Source organism: Eleutherodactylus coqui, chromosome 4 (assembly GCF_035609145.1).
Source record: "Eleutherodactylus coqui strain aEleCoq1 chromosome 4, aEleCoq1.hap1, whole genome shotgun sequence".
NCBI classification, from domain to species: domain Eukaryota; kingdom Metazoa; phylum Chordata; class Amphibia; order Anura; family Eleutherodactylidae; genus Eleutherodactylus; species Eleutherodactylus coqui.
Window position 1 is genome coordinate 274,188,380 of NC_089840.1, and position 21,449 is coordinate 274,209,828.

Below are 21,449 nucleotides of genomic sequence, written 5' to 3' on the forward strand. Positions count from 1 at the left end.
TTTGACTGATAATTGTTGCGTGTAAATGGGCCTTAAGTCCTCTTGTCATAGTTTGGTTAGAAATAACACAGTAGCATTTTATATATTTAAAGAGTTTTGTCTCGAAAACATGTTTCTAGCTTCTGGCCCCCATAAAATAAAAAAGTATACTCTCTTCTCCTCAGCCCACGGCAGAAGTCAGGTGACTGTTGCTTCCAATCAGAGGTTGAATTCCTCGTATCAGAACTAATATCCTGGGTGGCATGATGCCAGGAGTTTGGAACAGTCATGCTGCAAACTCTCTGATTGGCTGCAGCAGTCACCTGACTTTCTCAAAGCTGTACAACTGTCTTACCTGCTCAAGATTACACTGCCGCTTACCCTTATTAACATACTAGTTAAGCATACTGAGTCAGTTTTGAGGTAAGATAAGTATAACAATCTATTTATGATCTATAGCCTGAAATACACTCTAAGCATGCACAATCATGGGTAATCAAAAAGTAAGCATCAATACATCACAGGATAGTGTAGCATCACTCCTTAATTGGGGGATCTCGGTATCGATTGTCAGGAGGAACCGGGAAATCAATACATCACAGGATAGTGTAGCATCACTTCGTAATCGCGGGATCTCGGTATCGATTGTCAGGAGGAACCGGGAAATCAATACATCACAGGATAGTGTAGCATCACTTCGTAATCGCGGGATCTCGGTATCGATTGTCAGGAGGAACCGGGAAATCAACACATCACCGAATATTGTAGCATCACTCCTTAATCGGGGGATCTCCGTAGCGATTGTCAGGAGGAACCGGGAAATCAACACATCACTGAATATTGTAGCATCACTCGTTAATCTGGGAATCTCGGTATCGATTGTCAGGAGGAAGCGGGAAATCAATACATCACAGGATAGTGTAGCATCACTTCTTAATCGGGGGATCTCCGTATCGATTGTCAGGAGGAATCCGGGAAATCAACACATCACTGAATATTGTAGCGTCACTCCTCAATCGGGGGATCTCGATATCGATTGTCAGGAGGAACCGTGAAATCAACACATCACTGAATATTGTAGCGTCACTCCTTAATCGGGGGATCTCGATATCGATTGTCAGGAGGAACCGTGAAATCAACACATCACTGAATATTGTAGCATCACTCCTTAATCGGGGGATCTCCGTATCGATTGTCAGGAGGAATCCAGGAAACCTCCGCAAGAGTCCCAATCCCCTCTGAAAATCTCCGTCTTTTAAATAATTTTCTATTACACAAATGTTCCCGGTCCTGCGCAGTACTCTTTCACAAATTATCATCATATAACTATTGTGCTTACACAGCCTCAGTACAACCTTCTAGAATATTTCAGCGCGTGATCACCTTGTGTGATCATGTTCAGGGACTTGTTCTTTGTCCACGTTCAAGGATGCGACCATGAGTGATTCCAGCTCAAACCAGTCTTCTCCTTCAGTAACAGCAGCTCAATGAACTTTAGTAGACTCACATTGGCTTTAGAAGCGAGAGTCTTTGTGAACTTTAATAACTTTTGTTTCCTATAGGAGTCCAGGCAAAGAATACTATTGATTACTACCTATGAACTGGATACCTTCTACCCATTCAATCATCAATCTCGTCACACTCGTATCACAACAACCGGAAGCCAACGGTGGACAGTGGTAGCCACTCAGCTGCATCCCAAGGGGCCATAGGGGGGTGAGTATACTCTATTTTGTATTTTACGTGGGGTCCAGAGGTTAGTAATTTTCTGCGACAAAACCTTTAAGGCAGGTTTCAGATGAGCGTATTACGGACACATTTCCGCATCTGTGATATAGACGTGTGTTTCGGCCAACCATGGGTTTTGTTGACCCGAATTAAAATTATCACAGGTCCCTATAATTCTCTCAGTTCGGGTCAATAAACCCTGCAGTAAAAATGTCATTATTTACTAAGTTCTTGTGTTTATCCTCTTTGGGGTACACGCACACCGACGTTTTCTCATCCATTTTCTTATAATAAAATCGATACGAAAATCAGGTGAATTCACGTAGACTTGTTTGTTTATTCGGATGAATAGTCCAAGTGAAAGAAAACTTCAGCATGTCCCGTTCTTGTCCGAATCTCAACTGAGAACAGTACCTGTCACTGTGTGGTGTCCCGCACATCGAATGCACATGGATGGGATGGCCAAGTGCCGAGGATCTCGGGCGCAACTTTTTAAATGTCTGTGCGCATGTACCCTTAGGCGGCACTTACATTGGTGCATGAAAGTGGGCGGCAATGTAATTTTTCTTCAGTTCCATAGAAAATGATAAGTGATATTACTCAGAAATAGTACATGCTGCGATCTCTCTCAGTTCGAGAGAAAAATCACTCGTAAAATAATTGGTTCTTTTCACGTGTGATTTGTGTTCATCTCGCAACGCAGAGAAATCGTACTGAAAATCGCCCGTGTGAATACACCCTTATTTATAGCTGTCATTGAATCCCCTATAATCCAGAGATTTGGGGTGGCTTACATGGTCTCGTCTTCTCTCCATTCAGGATCCTCAGCTGATATCTTCTATATCAGATAATATTCCTGATTGACCCGACAAGGATGGAGAGGAACCGGGACAAGATGGCGGAGAGTATATTCGCCCTCACCCTAGAGATACTCTTCCAGCTTACAGGAGAGGTGAGAGATTCTGGGGATGACGTCACGTTCCATCATTCTTATCTCTGTCAGTCTCTGGTCACATCTACGGCAGAGGGTTTACTGCCGATTCATCATAAATGCCGGGAAAAATAATAGAGCCGGTTTTCTGTTAGAATGACGGAAACCCAACAGATCTACTATAAGGCAATTGGAGGTTGTTCTTCTGCTTCTGTGACTGATTAGAACAACAGAGATGATGAACAAAGATGTGAACTAAAGGCATCAAAGACTCTGGGAATGTCTGCAGTGATATTTCTGGATGTGTCTCCCCATAAACAGGATTACACGGTAGTGAAGAAGACTTCTAGTGATGGCTGTCAGGCCCCAGTGTCTGATGGATGGGGAAGCCCAATCACAGGGCCTCCACCTCACCCCCTGATACTGGAGGAGATCAATGAGCAGAAGATCCTAGAACTCACCAAGAAGATGATTGAGCTGTTGACTGGAGAGGTGCCGCTGCTGGGAATGCTGGGACATTATACAGTAATGCTATGGCGGTATAACGTGTCTGGGTGATGACAGTATCATTGTGTTGTCAGGTTCCTATAAGGTGTCAGGATGTCACTGTCTATTTCTCCATGGAGGAGTGGGAGTATTTAGAAGGACACAAGGATCTGTACAAGGACGTCATGATGGAGGACCACCAGTCCCCCCCACCACCAGGTAATAGACAGGACTAAATCCACATGGCCTTTATTATTTGTATGTAGAGAATGAATTCAGTGGCTGTCTGTGTTTTCTGCAGGTAGATCCAATAAGAGAACAGCAGCGGAGAGATGTCCCCGTCCTCTTCTTCCACAGGATGATCAGGTAGATGGAGAGAAGGTCTCATGAAATCTCCCCTCTGGTCTGTAGGACGGCTGGGAAGGTCTTGTGTTCAGTCTTATTATATGACTGATACTTGTGTAATGAGAAAGCTGCAGATAGCAGGATTACAGCTGACCGCAGACATTAGATCTCCGCATCTTATTACTATTTTCTGGTTCTGGAGACTTCTGCTTGGAATAAAGAAGCAACAGGTTGGAGTTATACAGGAGACCTGCAGCTATTTGGCCCAGATCACTACTGCTGTCATGTCATTCCGGCTCCTCATACTAATTAATGACCTTTTCTGGCCATATAAAAGCTTCCACACGACTTCCCCAACTGTGTGATGACTTTTACAATATTTATTTCATAGCTGGTGAAACTGGAGGAAGATCTGCTCCATATTGATGCTACAGAGACTCATGTGAGGGGGGATCAGCCGTGTAAGGAGGAGATTCCTACAGATGACCCCCCAGGTGAGACTACATGTAGAGAAGAGTCTGCGTTGTCAGGTTTTCAGCTTTATGTTACCTTATTCAGCCAAAGACAATGTTAAGCATTTTTTTCATTATTCGCTACTGAAAAAACTTAAGGGATGATGTAAATCACATTAAGTGTAAATCTATCAGTCCCGCACATGGAGACTCCAAATAGCATTTTTGAAATCCATTTTAAAAGAGGTCACAAACCGTAGAAAGATTGCGCCCCCTATGATGCGTTTCGGACCAACACTCAGTCTTCAGTCATAGTGTATGTGACTCTTCCCTGAACAACTATTTATGACAATGGACTCACCCCACATCATACAATCACAGATCCGTGGGCGGCCCATATACCAGCAATATAGTAAAATACCTGCATACACAAATAATACCGTCCAGCAGGAGATTAATAAGACAACTACAGACACATCAACAAGTTGTGTGCATACTGATACAATTAATAATGCTACTTTATTTCCTTTCTAAGGTTTAACCCCTGTGAGGTACTGAGGGATGTAGTGGTGGATGGTCGCTACGTCGCCCCTCGGTTCCGGTATTATGCATAAGGGGACTGGAGGAGGGTCATGTCTCGCTCTCAGAGACATAAGAAACCGGGAGTGTAATGTGGTCTCCAGAAAGTAGTTTCTGGAGATCTATTGTTTAAAAAATATCCGGGCCAGGTTTTTTTTGGAATGGATGTCAGGTTGGTAGTGGGGCTGTCCATTCCACCTCCTCCACTCCAGGGTGTGGGCAAGGCCAATCAGCCCAGGTGCTGAGGCTGAGCCAAACTAAAGGTGCCTTTTAAATAGCAGGTGCACTGACACAGAGAGAGCTAAGATGCCTGCTGGACCCTGGAAGCCTGTGTGACTGGCTTGGAGGGAGAAGCCCTGCTGTGCTCTGCATCGGCGAAGTGCGACCGGAGCGTTGGGCTCTGGACTATTGCCTGTTTACCGGATATCTGGATTATGGACTATTATTTGTTTACCTGAAGTTAAGGTTGGACTTTTTATGTTTCTGGTGTAAAAATAAGTGCAGGCCACGCCTGTATTTGGACTGCATCCACTGGTGTTCCGTCTCTTTGTATCAAGAACCCGCACGCCTACCGAGCTATATCCCCACATATGGTGGAGGATGCAGGCAGTTCGGAAGTTAAAAACAGCCCTGTGTAGAGAGCCGGTCTTAATTACTCCCGACTTCAGCAAAACATTTGTGGTACAGACAGATGCGTCCGATGTAGGTGTGGGGGCTGTCCTTTCTCAAGCGGTTAGAGGCGAGGAGTACCCAGTCACCTATCTTAGTAGAAAACTTACCCCCGCAGAGAGAAATTATAGCATTGTGGAACGAGAGTGTCTGGCGATAAAGTGGGCTTTAGAGTCCCTATGGTACTACCTGCTGGGACGACATTTCAGATTGGTGACAGACCACTCCCCTCTCACCTAGAGGAGTCAGGCCAAAGAGCGAAACGCTCGGGTGACGAGGTGGTTCCTTTCGCTACAAAACTTTAAGTTTAATATAGAGCACAGGGCTGGCAAGCTACAGGGAAATGCCGATGCGTTGTCCCGAACCCACTGCTTGATGAGTAAAAGTGTTCGCCCCTACAGGTTCGAGCAGAGGGGGAGGCTATGTGAGGTACTGAGGGATGTAGTGGTGGATAGTCGCTAAGTCGCCCCCTCGGTTCCGGTATTATGCATAAGGGGACTGGAGGAGGGTCATGTCTCGCTCTCAGAGACATAAGAAACCGGGAGTGTAATGTGGTCTCCAGAAAGTAGTTGCTGGAGATCTGTTGTTTAAAAAATATCCGGGCTGGGTTTTTTTTGGAATGGATGGCAGGTTGGTAGTGGGGCTGTCCATTCCACCTCCTCCACTCCAGGGTATGGGCAAGGCCAATCAGCCCAGGTGCTGAGGCTGAGCTAGACTAAAGTGTGCACATAAATAGCAGGTGCACTGACACAGAGAGAGCTAAGATGCCTGCTGGACCCTGGCAGCCTGTGTGACCGGCTTGGAGGGAGAAGCCCTGCTGTGCTCTGCACCGGCGAAGTGCGACCGGAGCGTTGGGCTTTGGACTATTGCCTGTTTACCGGATATCTGGATTATGGACTATTATTTGTTTACCTGAAGTTAAGGTTGGACTTTTTATGTTTCTGGTGTAGAAATAAGCGCAGGCCATGCCTGTATTTGGACTGCATCCGCTGGTGTTCCGTCTCTGTGTATCAAGAACCTGCACGCCTACTGAGCTATATCCCCACACCCTATAGGCACCGTGTTTACAGATGAAAGATCCAATGTGCCTCACTGTATCCTGCAAATGTTCCAATATTCTAATTTTCTAGACGTACATCCCTTATAGGATAACTTACAGATATCACATGTCATCATACAGACCGCACATCGGATATTACAATTTATATATTCTTTAATTTTTTAAAATTGTTATTTAATGTATCTGAAAAACGTTTTCGCTGACGAAACACACGACCACCTGCTTAGTGTGGCATACCCCTGGGTAGTATGAAGGCTTCCCTACTGAAGGCAGTTTCATTTTCTCCTCCTTTTGTACTCCTCCTTACAGCTTGGAAAACCATTGCGGTGTTCCTGCTGGAGGCAGGCAGTATCTCATGTGGCTACAGTCCACGGGGATGCTGGAGGACTCCTTCTCCTGGGTCTTTATCCCAGGTGGCACTGATTTTCATCACCAGATTCACGACTAGCTAAGATTTTTTCTGAAGCTACTGGTGGTAAAGGTTCTCATTTGCCACAAAACAAATCCAGCCGTGCCTTGTTCTGCACAGAAGAAGAGTCCTCAGTTTTGTTCCTTTTGTCGCTTCAGCCCCCGAACCTTGGATAGCAAAAAATTCTTGCAAGACTAAAACCAAAGGCTCTCTTGCAAACAGAGTCCATCCTGTTGTCCTCAACCACTATACTCCAAGTCCGCATGTATTAAATCTTCCGTGTGTATGGCAGTCCCCAACCAAGCCATCCAGAGTGGGGGGACGGCTTTCCCTATTCAGGGAGACCCAACTCACTCATTTCTCAGACATCTGTGTTCGGAAGGTCATCTCTTCGAGCTATGCTATGAAGTTTTCTGCCCACCCCCAAGACTGCTTCTTCAGTTCCAGAATTCCGGTTTCTACTTCAAAAGCCTTTGTGTGTGTGTGATACACACTCTCCTCTCAGGGTATAATTGTCCCTGTTTCCCCTTTAGAACAGTACAGGGGATTCTATTAAATCTCTTTGTTACACAAGGAGGACGGCATTGTCCGACCCGTTTTGGATCTTAAGAGGTTAGATCAATATGTCAAGGTTCAACACTTCCGCATGGAGTTATTGAGATCTGCCATTGCGTCCATGGAACTAGGCGAGTTTCGCTATCCATTGAAATCATGGATACATATCTTCATATCCCTAATATCCAGCACATCAGCGATTCACCCAGTGATGAGTGGTTTGCAGAAAAATAGAGGATGCACTTGCTTAGATGAGGAGTTTGCAGGCACCAGCGAGCCTTTAGGTTTGCTTATAAAGTAAACATAGAAGCATACAGAGGCTTTATATCTCTATGTTCTGTGCTTGAAAAAGGAGGCAAGTCTGTTTATAGGAGCTCCAAAATGCATTGCACTTCCCTGTGATTCCTGTACTGTTTGACCTGTATCCATGGAATGAGAACTGGAGGTGTTCCTACTCTCCTTAGACACCTGAATGATGTGTGATACTTTCTTCTAAAAGCTCCTGTGCTCTGTAACCTTACTAGCTGTATGAGCCGAGGATAAGAGCAGAAGCTGAGAGCTCCAGCTGTATGTACTAAATTACCGTCACCGCACGGGAGAAATCAGCACGTAAATACTCAGTTTCCACGGGGAGATGAAAAATAGAAAATATAAGCTTATTGGCTTAAATAATCAGTCTATTAGGATGTTTGTCAGTAGATTAGGGGCTTCACAAATTGTTGTGGCTCCTGTGAATGGGAAAATACTTTAATGTTTGAATTTTTTTTTTTTTTTCATTAAATTTTTATTGAATTTCACAATCAGGTATACAATTATCCATTGATAAGAAAACAATTTTTTACAAGATAGATATACTAGAAAATCAGAAACAGTCAATTTTTTGATGTGAAATCTTGTTTAGTTATTTAAGGTACACATTTTAGAGTTTGTTAGGTAAATCAGGACAGAGGGGGGGTTTGATAGGTGAGGGGGGGAGGGAGAGAAGAACAGAGGGATATGGGAAAATGGGGCTAGGAAAACATAAAAGATATAACATTTTTAGACATCCAGCTGAAATTTATCAAACCATTGTTTCCATACTGCTGTGTATTTTAAGTAAGAGTTATTCCTGAGCGCAAGAGCTTTCTCAAAGGTTCCGTGTTCCGTTATAAGTTGAGTTAACTCGTTTATATGAGGGATTTCCGTGGTTCGCCATTTCCTAGTAATTAAGATTTTTGCTCCCATCAGTATGTGGCTTATTAATTGTCTTTTTTCCGGTTTGATTTCTCCGAGGTCAAGAAGTAGGAGTGCTGTAGCAGGGATTTTCGGTACATTAGTATTCGATATTTTGTTAATTAATGAGAGTACGTTAGACCAGTATATAGAGATTAGGGGACAAGCCCAAAGAATGTGGATTAGGGATCCCTCCTGGCCGCAGCCCCTCCAACATTCAGCCCCGGGGATTATCCGTCTTTTCTTTAATTGGTCCGGAGTGAGGTACCACCTTGTGAGAGTTTTTAAGTGGGTTTCTATTAAGTTGGCACTTTTTGTCGCTTGTTTGGCTCTTTTAAAAGATTCTAACCAGCTTTCAAGAGAGAACTTTGTTTTTAAGTCTTTTTCCCAATTTAAAAGGTGGCATCTCTTACCCGACTTCAGGTTGCCAGTCATCTGGTCATAGAGGAGTCTGGTTGAACTTTTGTTCCCCTTTTGTAGTTTTGTTATGTTTGAAACCATTATGTATGGAATCATTGTGTTTTGAGGGTGGATGGATTTCAATAGTGATCTTACTTGGAAATATCTGTACATTTCTGTTATTGGTAAGTTGAATTGATGAACCAATAGTGAGAAAGATTTCAGTGAGTTTTGCTCATAAAGGTCTGCTATTTGTTTTATCCCCATTTCTAACCAAATGTTTAGTCTCATTCCTGGAATGAAATGTTCTAAAGTGTCTAACGGGATTGAGTTTTGGTTATGGGTTTTTGTATATTCTATGCTTTGAGTGAGTTTGATCCATGCTTCCGTTGTCGCTGTGATTGTTGGTGAGGAGTTTGGGATCACAATTTTTGACCTTAATTGTGGATGTTGAGTTGCCATAATAGTTGCATAAATTAGCGATTTTAGGGCTTTAGGGTTCATTATTTCTCTCTCCAAATTTACCCATCCTGACATTGTCGAGTGGGTTAACCAATCTCTTGACTGATTAATTAGAATCGCTGTATAATACGTCTCTAAGTTGGGAAGATCCACTCCTCCTTGGGTTTTGTGTAAAGACAAAATAGAGCGTGCCACTCTCGGTGGTTTACCATTCCACACATATTCTGACATCTGACTTTAGAATTTTTGTAATATTTTTTGTGGGATCGGAATAGGAAGTGTTCTGAAATAATAGAGGATTTTTGGAAGGATTATCATTTTATACAATGTGATTTTTCCCAGCCATGTAGAGTGATGTTTTTTAAAATCGTTTAAATCTATTTGTATAGATTTAAGTAGTGGGAGATAGTTAGTTGAAATGGTGGCAGCCAGGGGGAAGCATATTTGAATTCCAAGATAGGGAATATTTTGGGACTGCCACTGAAATGGGAATTCAGATTTTATATCTCTTTTTAAGTCATTTGGTATGAGGACTCCCAATATTTGTGACTTGGACACATTTAATTTATAGTATGAGATTTTTGAGAATAAGGATAGACTAGAGTATACATGTCTAAGGGAGGATAAAGGGTTAGTTATCATAATTAGCGTATCATCTGCAAATAAGCTGATTTTGTGTTGTCTAATTTTTGTAGGTACTCCCTGTATGTTAGTGTTCATTCTTATGGATTCAGCTAAGGGTTCCATAGCTAGAATAAATATTAGGGGGGAAAGTGGGCATCCCTGACGGGTCCCATTAGTGATGGAAAAAGTATCAGACATTGTACCGTCTACCAAGATTTTAGCTGAGGGGCTGGAGTAGAGAGCTTTTATTGCGTTAATGATATTTCCAGTGAGTCCAAATTTTTCTAGAACAGCAAAAGTGTATTCCCAATGGAGGCGATCGAAAGCCTTTTCTGCATCTAAGGCGAGGAATAAGGCCGGGGTGTGGGATGTTTCTAGTATAGAGAGAAGATTGATGACTCTTCTTGTAGCATCGGATGCTTGTCGTCCCTTAATAAAGCCCACTTGATCTGAGTGAACTATGGACAGTAAGACTGTCTGTAGTCTCTGGGCAATAATTTTAGAATATAGTTTAGTGTCGCAATTGAGCAGCGATATAGGGCGAAAGTTCATTACGCACGAGGGGTCTTTACCAGGCTTGGCTATTGTAACGATTGTAGCTTCGAGCATTTCTCTTGGAAATTTACTTTGTTGAATTGCCGAATTAAACATTTGGGTCAGGTGTGGAGCTAAAATGTCTTTAAAGGATTTATAATATTCGTTTGGATAGCCATCTGGGCCCGGGGATTTTTGCAGTTTTAGTGTTCTTATAGTGTCAATAGTTTCTTGGGTTGTTATGGGTTTGCTTAGGTTTTTTAGTTGCGACTGAAATTTTTGGGAGATTTAATGTTTGAAGAAAAGACGCGATTTCTTTTTTGTTCGGCTGGGGGGTAATGTTTGAATTTTAATACGTCTTTCATTAGATTGTACGAACATTTTAAATATAAATGTTATAATCAGCCTAATTGTTATGTAATATCCAAAAATATTAAAATCTACTTTATTCTTGGCAGATGATGACACAAGGAACTCAGAGGGACATCTGATATCAACAGCTTCTAAAGTGAAAGATTATGGTCACATACAAGATACATATGAAGAGCCTACGATTATCCCAAATATACGCTCAGCCCTTCACAGCAAAGATCTATCCTCTGATCCTTCTAAACAGGTTCCATCTTCTGATTCATTACAGAATGTTAAACAAAATACAATTTACAAAACAAATGTTCAACATCAAAGAGTTCACACAGAGGAGAAGCCGCCATATTCATGTTCTGAATGTGGGAAATGTTTTATAAACAAATCAGATTTTGTTAGACATCAGAGAATTCACACAGGAGAAAAGCCATATTCATGTTCTGAATGTGGGAAATGTTTTAACCGAAAATCAAATCTAGTGGAACATCAGAGAATTCACACAGGGGAGAAGCCGTATTCATGTTCTGAATGTGGGAAATGTTTTAACAATAAATCAAATCTTGTGTTTCATCAGAGAATTCACACAGGAGAGAAGCCATTTTCATGTTCTGAATGTGTGCAATGTTTTAACAATAAATCAGATCTTGCTGTACATCAGAGAATTCACACAGGGGAGAAGCCATATTCATGTTCTGAATGTGGGAAATGTTTTCTCCGAAAATCAGATCTTGCTGTACATCAGAGAATTCACACAGGGGAGAAGCCATATTCATGTTCTGAATGTGGGAAATGTTTTAACAGGAAATCAAATTTTGTGCTACATCAGAAAATTCATGCAGCGGAGAAATCATTTTCATGTTCTGAATGTGGGAAATGTTTTCTCCGAAAATCAGATCTTGCTGTACATCAGAGAATTCACGCAGCGGAGAAATCATTTTCATGTTCTGAATGTGGGAAATGTTTTAGCAATAAACTGGCTTTTGTTAGACATGAGAAATCTCACACAGGGGAGAAGCCATTTTTATGTTCTGAATGAGGGAAATGTTTTAACCGAAAATCAGATCTTACTGTACATCAGAAATTTCACACGGGGGAGAAGCCATTTTCACGTACTGAATGTAGAAAATGTTTTTACAATAAAGTGGCTCTTGTTAAACATGAGAAAATTCACACAAAGGAGAAGCCATTTTCGTGTTCTGAATGTGGGAACCTTTTTACTCAAAAATCAAATCTTGTCACACATCAGAGAATTCACACAGGGGAGAAGCCATATTCACGTGGAGAGTGTGAGAAATGTTTTAGCCAGAAATCGCATATTGTTGCACATCAGAGAACTCACACAGGGGAAAAACCATATTTATGTACAGAATGTGATAAAGGTTTCAACCATAAATCAAATCTTACTTCTCATCAGAGAATTCACAAAAGGTGAGAAACTATAAATGTTCTGAATGTGGTAAATGTTTACAGCTGAATCAAATCTTCTTGGACATCAGAGAAGTCACTCAGGGGAGAAACCATTTTCATATCCTGAATGTGGGGAATATTTTACTTGAAAGTCAAAAACTCACAGGAAAAAACAAATATTTTGCATTTGGCAAATTAACTGATAAATGGTACAAGTAAAAAAAATCCAACATTAAAAGTTTAGTTACATGTATTACAGGAATAAGAAATACATGCAATTTCAAAATAAAGTCTGTTATCTAAAAATCAACTAGAACCCAGAAAGCACATTTATATACCCACCATGTTTGTGGAAAATTTCACATTATTATATATATAGTTAAGTCTCAAAGTTGTTACCAATCACTAATAAATGTGTAAAACCTTACATGCTTGTGTTCTTTTTAATGGTACGCTATCGCCTAGTTATGTGTATCACAAAATACGGGTATAATGTTTTCAGTGTTCCTCGTCAGGAAGAGCCATCAGTGATACACCAGAAAAAGCCAATGCTGGAAGGTGACCATCTTCTGTTATCAATGACGTGATGTACGAACTCTACCAAACATAAAAAGGCTTAAAAGTGTAAAGAAACTGACCCCGATCATCCTTCAATAAGACCCCGTACGACAGTACCTTGTAGTTACAATCTGGAGCAGATAAGGAGGGTCCGGTGCTCCTCAAAGTGTAGCCAATTCAGAGTCACTTTACTGCTGCAAAGGCCATAATTAAGAAATGAATCTTTTATCTGGAAGATTCTCCTCTTCACACTAGGCGATAGTCAACAGATGCTGTATGTGGTATGAACCTATATAAGAATCAGCTCGTCTCACACTGTGCTCCTGGGACCTTTAGTACTATGGGCTTCCAGGAGCACAGGTGTGGGATGATTTTTGTGGCTGAGTGTTGAGTTCTCCAGCCAGCCAATCACCACTGGTCTGCCTCATATAAATGCCAGCCGCTCTTCTAGAGGGTGCTGGTCATTTATTCCTTTTGCTATTTTACCTAATTTCCTTTAAGAACCTTGTTTTTTGGAGTTCTGCATGTTCTGCTGTGGTGTTGCTTGCATTAATTTCTGGGTGGAATTCCATGTTGTTCATGTGAACAGCAACATTGTCAGTATCTGTGTAAGTGACCAGACTCTTTGCGTGATCAGCTCCCTGTTCAAGTTGTATGTCCCTTGTCTGTGTGTGAACTGTGTCCTGTTCAGCAAATGTATGCCAACTAGAGGAAAATAGGCCTCTACGTTCCAGTGTGGGGCTTCCCCTACTGGCACAATCACCCCGCTTGTAAGCAAGAGTCCTGGGATTTAGTTGTCTTGCTAGTATAGGGACTAACGAGACAATGAGGACCCTTGTCGTGGGCTTGTGAGCTTAAGGATCTTAGCAGCTTAAATAAGAACCAATGCCTCATACATATTTTTGCTATTGCATCTGCTTATGTGTGTTGGAATTTTTAGTAAGTGTTTTGGTGGTTGCCAGTCGTTGTTGGATGTCTGCTTGCAAGTCCTGCTTTTAGTTCAGTTGGTCATGGTTGTTGTAGCTGTGTCCAGATTCTCCTGGAGTTTACTGTGCATCTTTCAATTAAGTTCCCCTTTCCCTTGGTTATTCATACTGTGGTTTGGTATTCTCCCTTGCCTACTGTCAGGGTCAGGTAGCAGGCCAAGAGGCGTTTTATTTTTTACACTATTTTTTTTCTGGTTTTTCAGGGAAGGGCCTATATTAAAGCCCTTCCCTGAAATCCACTTATGGGTAGCGGCAGCAGGATCCTCTACCGCAGCTGTCATGTGTGACAGCTGCGGTAGGGAATTGAAGAATTCCTCTGCTGCATCTGTCACAGATGTGGCAGATGTAGCAGCAGGGAATTCTTTTTTTTTTTAAACTCGTTTTATTGAACAGTATGCATTACATACAATAACAATTAGGTTAACTTTGCATACATCAGAGAGCTCTTTGGAGTCGATATTCGGTACACAAATACGTTACATTTTCTCTGCATTTATCAAGTATATATTAATACGTGCATCTATAGTATTAATGACGTTGCTACTTATTTTACATATCAAGCCTGGGTGTGGTTCGTCTTAATAAATTTTGAAACATTTCTTGTGTGAAGTTTGTGTTTGTTGACCCGCACCAGGTCCCGCAAACCTTATCGAATTTTTTGGGATATTTTCTGTTTTTGTGGACTATTTTTTCGTATGGTAGGACAGAGTTAATGATACTCTGCCATTTTGTGATTGTCGGGGGGCGTCTGTCCATCCATCATAGCGCTATAACTAATAATACTTTAGTGAGGAATATTTTATCATAGTGTTGCCATTGTTCTTCATCTGTGACACCTAACAGACACATTACTGGGTCCGGTGGTATTGGTATTCCCATTAATTGGGTTAGGAACTGTGTGACCTCTTGCCAGTACGTGTATACCATCGGGCAGCCCCAAATCAGGTGGTTAAAGTTTGCGTTGGGTGCGCAACAGCGGTGGCATTGACTGGTAGCTGATCTATTCATTTTGTGGAGTCTAGTTGGTGTTAGATAACATTGGTGCAGAATATATAAATGGGTTAGTTTATTGTTTGCGGCTGGTGAGACCCCAGTGTACGTAGTCATTGCGGATTCCCAGTCCTCATTAGTCAGTTCTCTCCATCTTTCCAGCACCGCCATTTGTGTGTTGGGGATCTTAGAGTATAATAGAAGAGTATATAGCGTCGAAATTAGGCCCCTGGGACCTTGGGTGCGCAGTATACCTATTAGTGGGTATGTGGAGAAGGGTCGTCTGGGTTCTGGGAATTGGGTTGTCAGTGCGTATCTGAGTTGTAGGTATCTAAAGAAGCCTGTTCTAGGTACCTGGTATAGTTGCTGTAGTTGCTCAAAGGAGACTAGTATTCCATCAATATATAGGTGTTCTAGCGTGGTAATTCCCAGGTTGGACCAAAATTGTCTGTCTAATAGGTTCAATAAATGTGGCAATGCTCTGTTATTCCATAAGGGGGTTTCCAGGGGGGTGTCTTCCTGTTTAGTCAATTGCTTACATGCCTTCCAGACACTTGCTGCAAGTCTGTGGATGGGCAGCATCTGTCTAGTCAACAGTCCTGGTTTTTCCAGGAGGATCCAGAGCGATACCTCAGAGAGGAAGAACATTAGATGGTGCTCGGAGTTCGGGAGAGGAGAGCCCGACAGCCAGTAGCGTATATATCTGACTTGCCCCGCTAGATAATATATTTTGAAGTCTGGTAATGCCATCCCTGCTAGTTCTTTGGGTTTTTGTAGAGTCTCCATGCGAAGTTTGGCTCTGGATTTCCCCCAGATGAATGATGTTATTAATGAGTTGGTTTTTTTAAAGACTTTCTGTGGTATAGTTGTTTCTGCGTGTTCCAAACGGTATAAATATTTGGGGAGTATTATCATTTTAATAAGGTTTACTCTACCTGCTACAGATAATGGTAGGGGGCTCCAGGCTTTTAGTTTTAGTTGTAGGGTTGTCATTAGAGGTGCGATATTTAGATCAAAACTTTGGGTGTCGTCTTTGGTGATATAGATCCCTAAGTATTTGAATTGGGGAACAATTTGTAGGTTGTGATACACTTCTCCCGTCCTCCATTCCTCCTCTCTCAGCGGCATAAGGGTAGACTTCTGCCAATTAATACGTAAGCCTGAGAAATTTCCGAATTCATCTATTTGAGAGATGGCCAGCGGTAGGGTACTTTAGGGTTCTGACATGTAGAGTATTATATCATCTGCATATAGTCCTATCCTGTCTTCTCTGGGTCCAATCTGGATTCCCTTGTATAGTGTGTGTTGTCGGATCTTTAAGGCCAGGGGTTCTATGGCAATTGCAAATAGGAGGGGGGAGATGCGGGCAACCCTGTTGGGTCCCCCTGTAGAGTGGGAAGGAGGTGGAGATCAGGCCACTGTTCTGGCCGTCAAGGCACTATATAGGATAGAAACCCATTTAATAAACGATTCTCCGAATCCGAATTTTCGCAGGACCTCTATCAGGTATGGCCATTCTACTGAGTCGAATGCCTTAGCTGCGTCCAGCGAGGCCAAAGCCCAATTCGATCTCCACCTCCATCCCACCTGCGTGATTACCTGCGTCCTTCTGATGTTGTCTGACATGGACATTCCCGGGATGAAACCGGATTGGTCCGGGTGTATGATGTCTTTGATTGCTTGATTCAGTCTAGAAGCTAACACTTTGGTAAGGATTTTATAATCTGTGTTTAAGAGAGAGATAGGTCTATATGATCCGCACTCTTCTGGGTTTTTATCGGGTTTTAGGATGAGGACTATGTTGGCCTCTAGCATCGACTCTGGGAGGTGTTCCTTTTCAAATATATATTCATATAACGAGAGTAATTGTGGTGTTATTTCCTCTCTATAGTGTAGGTAGACCTCTACTGGTAGGCTGTCTGTGCCCGGGGTCTTATATTTGCCATGTCCTTCATTGCCTCCTCTATCTCTTCTTTTGTAATGGGGCAGTCTAGTAGGGATCTATGTGTTTCTTGTAGTACTGGGAATGTTATATTGGATAGGTAAGTCTCTAGTTCTGCTGAAGTGTAGTTAGTTTGGGATTGGTATAGGTCATGGTAAAATTGTTGGAATCTACCTAATATATCTTTGGGGTCTGTAATTATTGTGCCCTCAGTTGATTTGATTCTAAGTATAGACGGGAAGGCAGTCTCTTGTCGGGCCATATAGGCTAGTAATTTACTGGACTGGTTACCTAATTCGAAGAAGGATTGACGGGTAAAGAATAATTTTCTCTGGGCCTTCTTTTTTAGGTATACCAGATACTCTCTGCTTGTAGCCATTTGTCTCTTTTAGTGTTTGAGGGGTCAGATATGAATTCTTTTTCTAGTTGTTGGCATTGTTCTGCCAATTGTTCTCCTTTAGAGATGAGCGAACGTACTCGTCCGAGCTTGATACTCGTTCGAGTATTAGCGTGTTCGGGATGCTCGTTACTCGTAACGAGTACCACGCGATGTTCGAGTTACTTTCACTTTCATCTCTGAGACGTTAGCGCACTTTTCTGGCCAATTGAAAGACAGGGAAGGCATTACAACTTCCCCCTGCGACGTTCAAGCCCTATACCACCCCCCTGCAGTGAGTGGCTGGGGAGATCAGGTGTCACCCGAGTATAAAAATCGGCCCCTCCCGCGGCTCGCCTCAGATGCGTTGTGACATAGCTGAGGGACAGTGGTATCGTGTTGGAGCTGCTGTAGGGAGAGTGTTAGGAGTTATTGTAGGCTTCAAGAACCCCAACGGTCCTTCTTAGGGCCACATCTAACCGTGTGCAGTAGTGTGGAGGCTGCTTTTAGCAGTGTTGCACATTTTTTTTTTTTGGTATATCGGCCGTGCAGAGCATTGCGCCCTGCAGTAATAGTCCAGGGACAGAAGTGTGGAGGCAGGGAGAGCGTTAGGAGTTATTGTAGGCTTCAAGAGCCCCAACGGTCCTTCTTAGGGCCACATCTAACCGTGTGCAGTAGTGTGGAGGCTGCTTTTAGCAGTGTTGCACTTTTTTTTTTTTTGGTATATCGGCCGTGCAGAGCATTGCGCCCTGCAGTAATACTCCAGGGACAGAATTGTGTAGGCAGGGCCAGAAAACATATATTATAGATTGAATATACGCAGTGGTCCTTTTCAAAAAAATATTGGAAAAAAATCTATTTAGCCTGCCTGTCACTGTGCTCAGTGTTCTGGGTCCGTGTCTGCTGGGGGTAGTAGTTCTCCAAAATCATACGCAGCCAGCTAAGTGTTACAGCAGGCGTGCACCAAATTATTTCCTGGCTCTGAAATCACCGCTCTGTTGCAGTTAATAACAGCGCAACACTGCAGTTCCGTGACACACTCCAGGGACAGAATTGTGTAGGCAGGGCCAGAAGACATATATTATTGATTGAATATACGCAGTGTGGTACTTTTCAAAAAAATTTATTTGGCCTGCCTGTCACTGTGCTCAGTGTTCTGGGTCCGTGTCTGCTGGGGGTAGTAGTTCTCCAAATAAATACGCAGCCAGCTAAGTGTTACAGCAGGCGTGCGCCAAATTATTTCCTGGGGTTCCGTAAACGAAGTCAGGCTCCAACCACAGGCCAATAAGCGGCACATTTAATTACAGTGTTCTGTTTCTGCACTACTGCTAATACACCATGCTGAGGGGTAGGGGTAGGCCTATAGGACGTGGACGCGGGTGAGGACGCGGAGGCCCAAGTCAGGGTGTGGGCACAGGCCGAGCCAGTGCGGTGGCCAGGGGTAGAGGCAGGGCCAGACCGAATAATCCACCAACTGGTTCCCAAAGCGCCCCCTCGCGCCATGCCACCCTGCAGAGGTCAAGGTGCTCTAAGGTGTGGCAGTTTTTCACAGAGACGCCTGACGACCGACGAACAGTGGTGTGCAACCTTTGTCGCGCCAAGATCAGCTGGGGAGGCACCACCACCAGCATGCGCAGGCATATGATGGCCAAGCACCCCACAAGGTGGGACGATGCCCGTTCACCGCCTCCGGTTTGCACCACTGTCTCTCCCCCTGTGCCCCAACCTGCCACTGAGATCCAACCCCCCTCTGAGGACACAGGCAGTACCGTCTCCTGGCCTGCACCCACACCCTCACCTCCGCTGTCCTCGGCCCCATCCAGCAATGTCTCTCAGCGTAGCGTCCAGACGTCGCTAGCGCCACTGTTTGAGCGCAAGCGCAAGTACGACGCCACGCACCCGCACGCTCAAGCGTTAAACGTGCACATTGCAAAAATTGATCAGCCTAGAGATGCTGCCGTATAGGCTTGTGAAAACGGAGGCTTTCAAAAGCATGATGGCGGCGGCGGCCCCGCGCTACTCGGTTCCCAGTCGCCACTACTTTTCCCGATGTGCCGTCCCAGGCCTGCACGACCACGTCTCCCGCAACATTGTACGCGCCCTCACCAACGCGGTTACTGCCAAGGTCCACTTAACAACAGACACGTGGACAAGCACAGGCGGGCAGGGCCACTATATCTCCCTGACGGCACATTGGGTGAATTTAGTGGAGGCTGGGACAGAGTCAGAGCCTGGGACCGCTCACGTCCTACCCACCCCCCAAATTGCGTGCCCCAGCTCGGTGGTGGTATCTGCGGGGGTGTATGCTTCCTCCACTAAACCACCCTCCTCCTCCTCCTCCTACGCAACCTCTGTCTCGCAATCAAGATGTGTCAGCAGCAGCAGCACGTCGCCAGCAGTCGGTGTCACGCGGCGTGGCAGCACAGCGGTGGGCAAGCGTCAGCAGGCCGTGCTGAAACTACTCAGCTTAGGAGAGAAGAGCCACACGGCCCACGAACTGCTGCAGGGTCTGACAGAGCAGACCGACCGCTGGCTTGCGCCGCTGAGCCTCCAACCGGGCATGGTCGTGTGTGACAACGGCTGAAACCTGGTGGCGGCTCTGCAGCTCGGCAGCCTCACGCACGTGCCATGCCTGGCCCATGTCTTTAATTTGGTGGTTCAGCGCTTTCTGAAAAGCTACCCCCACTTGTCATACCTGCTCGGAAAGGTGCGCCAGCTCTGCGCACATTTCCGCAAATCCCACATGCACACTGCCACCCTGCGGATACTGCAACATCGGTTTAATCTGCCAGTGCACCGACTGCTGTGCGACGTGCCCACACAGTGGAACTCTACGCTCCACATGTTGGCCAGACTCTATGAGCAGCGTAGAGCTATAGTCGAATACCAACTCCAACTTGCGCGGCGCAGTGGGAGTCAGCCTCCTCAATTATTTACAGAAGAGTGGGCCTGGTTGGCAGCCATCTGCCAGGTCCTTGGAAAATTTGAGGAGTCTACCCAGATGGTGAGCGGGGATGCTGCAATCATTAGCGTCACCATTCCTCTGCTATGCCTCTTGAGAAGTTCCCTGCAAAGCATAAAGGCAGATGCTTTGGAATCAGAAACGGAGGCAGGGGAAGACAGTATGTCGCTGGATAGTCAGAGCAACCTCATGTCTATATCTCAGCACGTTGAGGAGGAGGGGGAGGAGCATGAGGAGGAGGGGGAAGAGACAGCTTGTCCCACTGCTGAGGGGACAGATGCTGCTTGCCTGTCATCCTTTCAGCGTGTATGGCCAGAGGAGGAGGAGGGGGAGGAGGGGGAAGAGACAGCTTGGCCCACTGCTGAGGGTACAGATACAGCTTGCCTGTCATCCTTTCAGCGTGTATGGCCAGAGGAGGAGGAGGAGGAGGAGGATCCTGAAAGTGATCTTCCGAGTGAGGACAGCCATGTGTTGCGTACAGGTACCCTGGCACACATGGCTGACTTCATGTTAGGATGCCTTTCTCGTGACCCTCGCGTTACACGCATTCTGGCCACTACGGATTACTGGGTGTACACACTGCTCGATCCACGGTATAAGGAGAGCCTTTCCACTCTCATTCCCGAAGAGGAAAGGGGTTCGAGAATGATGCTATACCACAGGGCGCTGGTGGACAAACTGATGGTAAACTTCCCATCCGACAGCGCTAGTGGCCGAAGGCGCATTTCCGCGGCCCAGGTAGCAGGGGAGGCGCAGAGATCAGGCAGCATGTACAGCGCAGGCAGGGGAACACTCTCTAAGGCCTTTGACAGCTTTATGGCTCCCCAGCAAGACTGTGTCACCGGTCCCCAGTCAAGGCTGAGTTGGCGGGAGCACTGTAAAAGGATGGTGAGGGAGTACATAGCCGATTGCACGACCGTCCTCGTTGACGCCTCTGCTCCCTACAACTACTGGGTGTCGAAGCTGGACACGTGGCCTGAACTCGCGCTGTATGCCCTGGAGGTGCTTGCTTGTCCTGCGGCTAGCGTCTTGTCAGAGAGTGTGTTTAGTGTGGCTGGGGGAATCATCACGGATAAGCGTACCCACCTGTCAACCGACAGTGCCGACAGGCTTACACTCATCAAGATGAACAAAGCCTGGATTTCCCCAGACTTCTCTTCTCCACCAGCGGACAGCAGCGATACCTAAGCATTACGTAGGCTGCACCCGCGGATGGAAGCATCGTTCTCTATCACCATCAAAAACGGGGACCTTTTTGCTTCATCAATCTGTGTATAATATTCATCCTCCTCCTCCTGCTCCTCCTCCTGAAACCTGACGTAATCACGCCGAACAGGCAATTTTTCTTAGGCCCACAAGGCTCAGTCATATAATTTTTGTAAACAATTTTTATATGTTTCAATGCTCATTAAAGCGTTGAAACTTTCACCTCAACCAA

General features: G+C 44.6%; 1 protein-coding gene and 2 pseudogenes across 1 annotated transcript; all 3 read left to right on the forward strand.

Moving 5' to 3' along the window:
- LOC136624509 (zinc finger protein 585A-like) overlaps positions 1-12,594 on the forward strand; it is a 43,376-nt pseudogene extending 30,782 nt beyond the window's left edge.
- Positions 1-21,449, forward strand: part of LOC136626708 (zinc finger protein 850-like) — a 190,551-nt pseudogene that overhangs the window by 85,099 nt on the left and 84,003 nt on the right.
- LOC136624464 (gastrula zinc finger protein XlCGF66.1-like) lies at positions 1,544-11,038 on the forward strand. Its single transcript, XM_066598444.1, has 6 exons — positions 1,544-1,695; positions 2,527-2,659; positions 2,960-3,130; positions 3,220-3,343; positions 3,426-3,490; positions 10,883-11,038. The coding sequence occupies exons 2-6, from the start codon at positions 2,582-2,584 to the stop codon at positions 10,913-10,915; spliced, it is 471 nt and encodes a 156-aa protein (XP_066454541.1). The 5' UTR covers positions 1,544-1,695; positions 2,527-2,581; the 3' UTR covers positions 10,916-11,038.

What these genes read in the sequence shown, in the direction of transcription:
- LOC136624464 (XM_066598444.1), top strand. Translation starts at nt 2,582, where the DNA reads ATGGAGAGGAACCGGGACAAGATGGCGGAGAGTATATTCGCCCTCACC. An exon ending in CCAGTCCCCCCCACCACCAG is followed by an intron (nt 3,344 to 3,425) that starts GTAATAGACAGG and finishes TGTTTTCTGCAG; the next exon opens with GTAGATCCAATAAGAGAACA. An exon ending in TTCTTCCACAGGATGATCAG is followed by an intron (nt 3,491 to 10,882) that starts GTAGATGGAGAG and finishes TATTCTTGGCAG; the next exon opens with ATGATGACACAAGGAACTCA.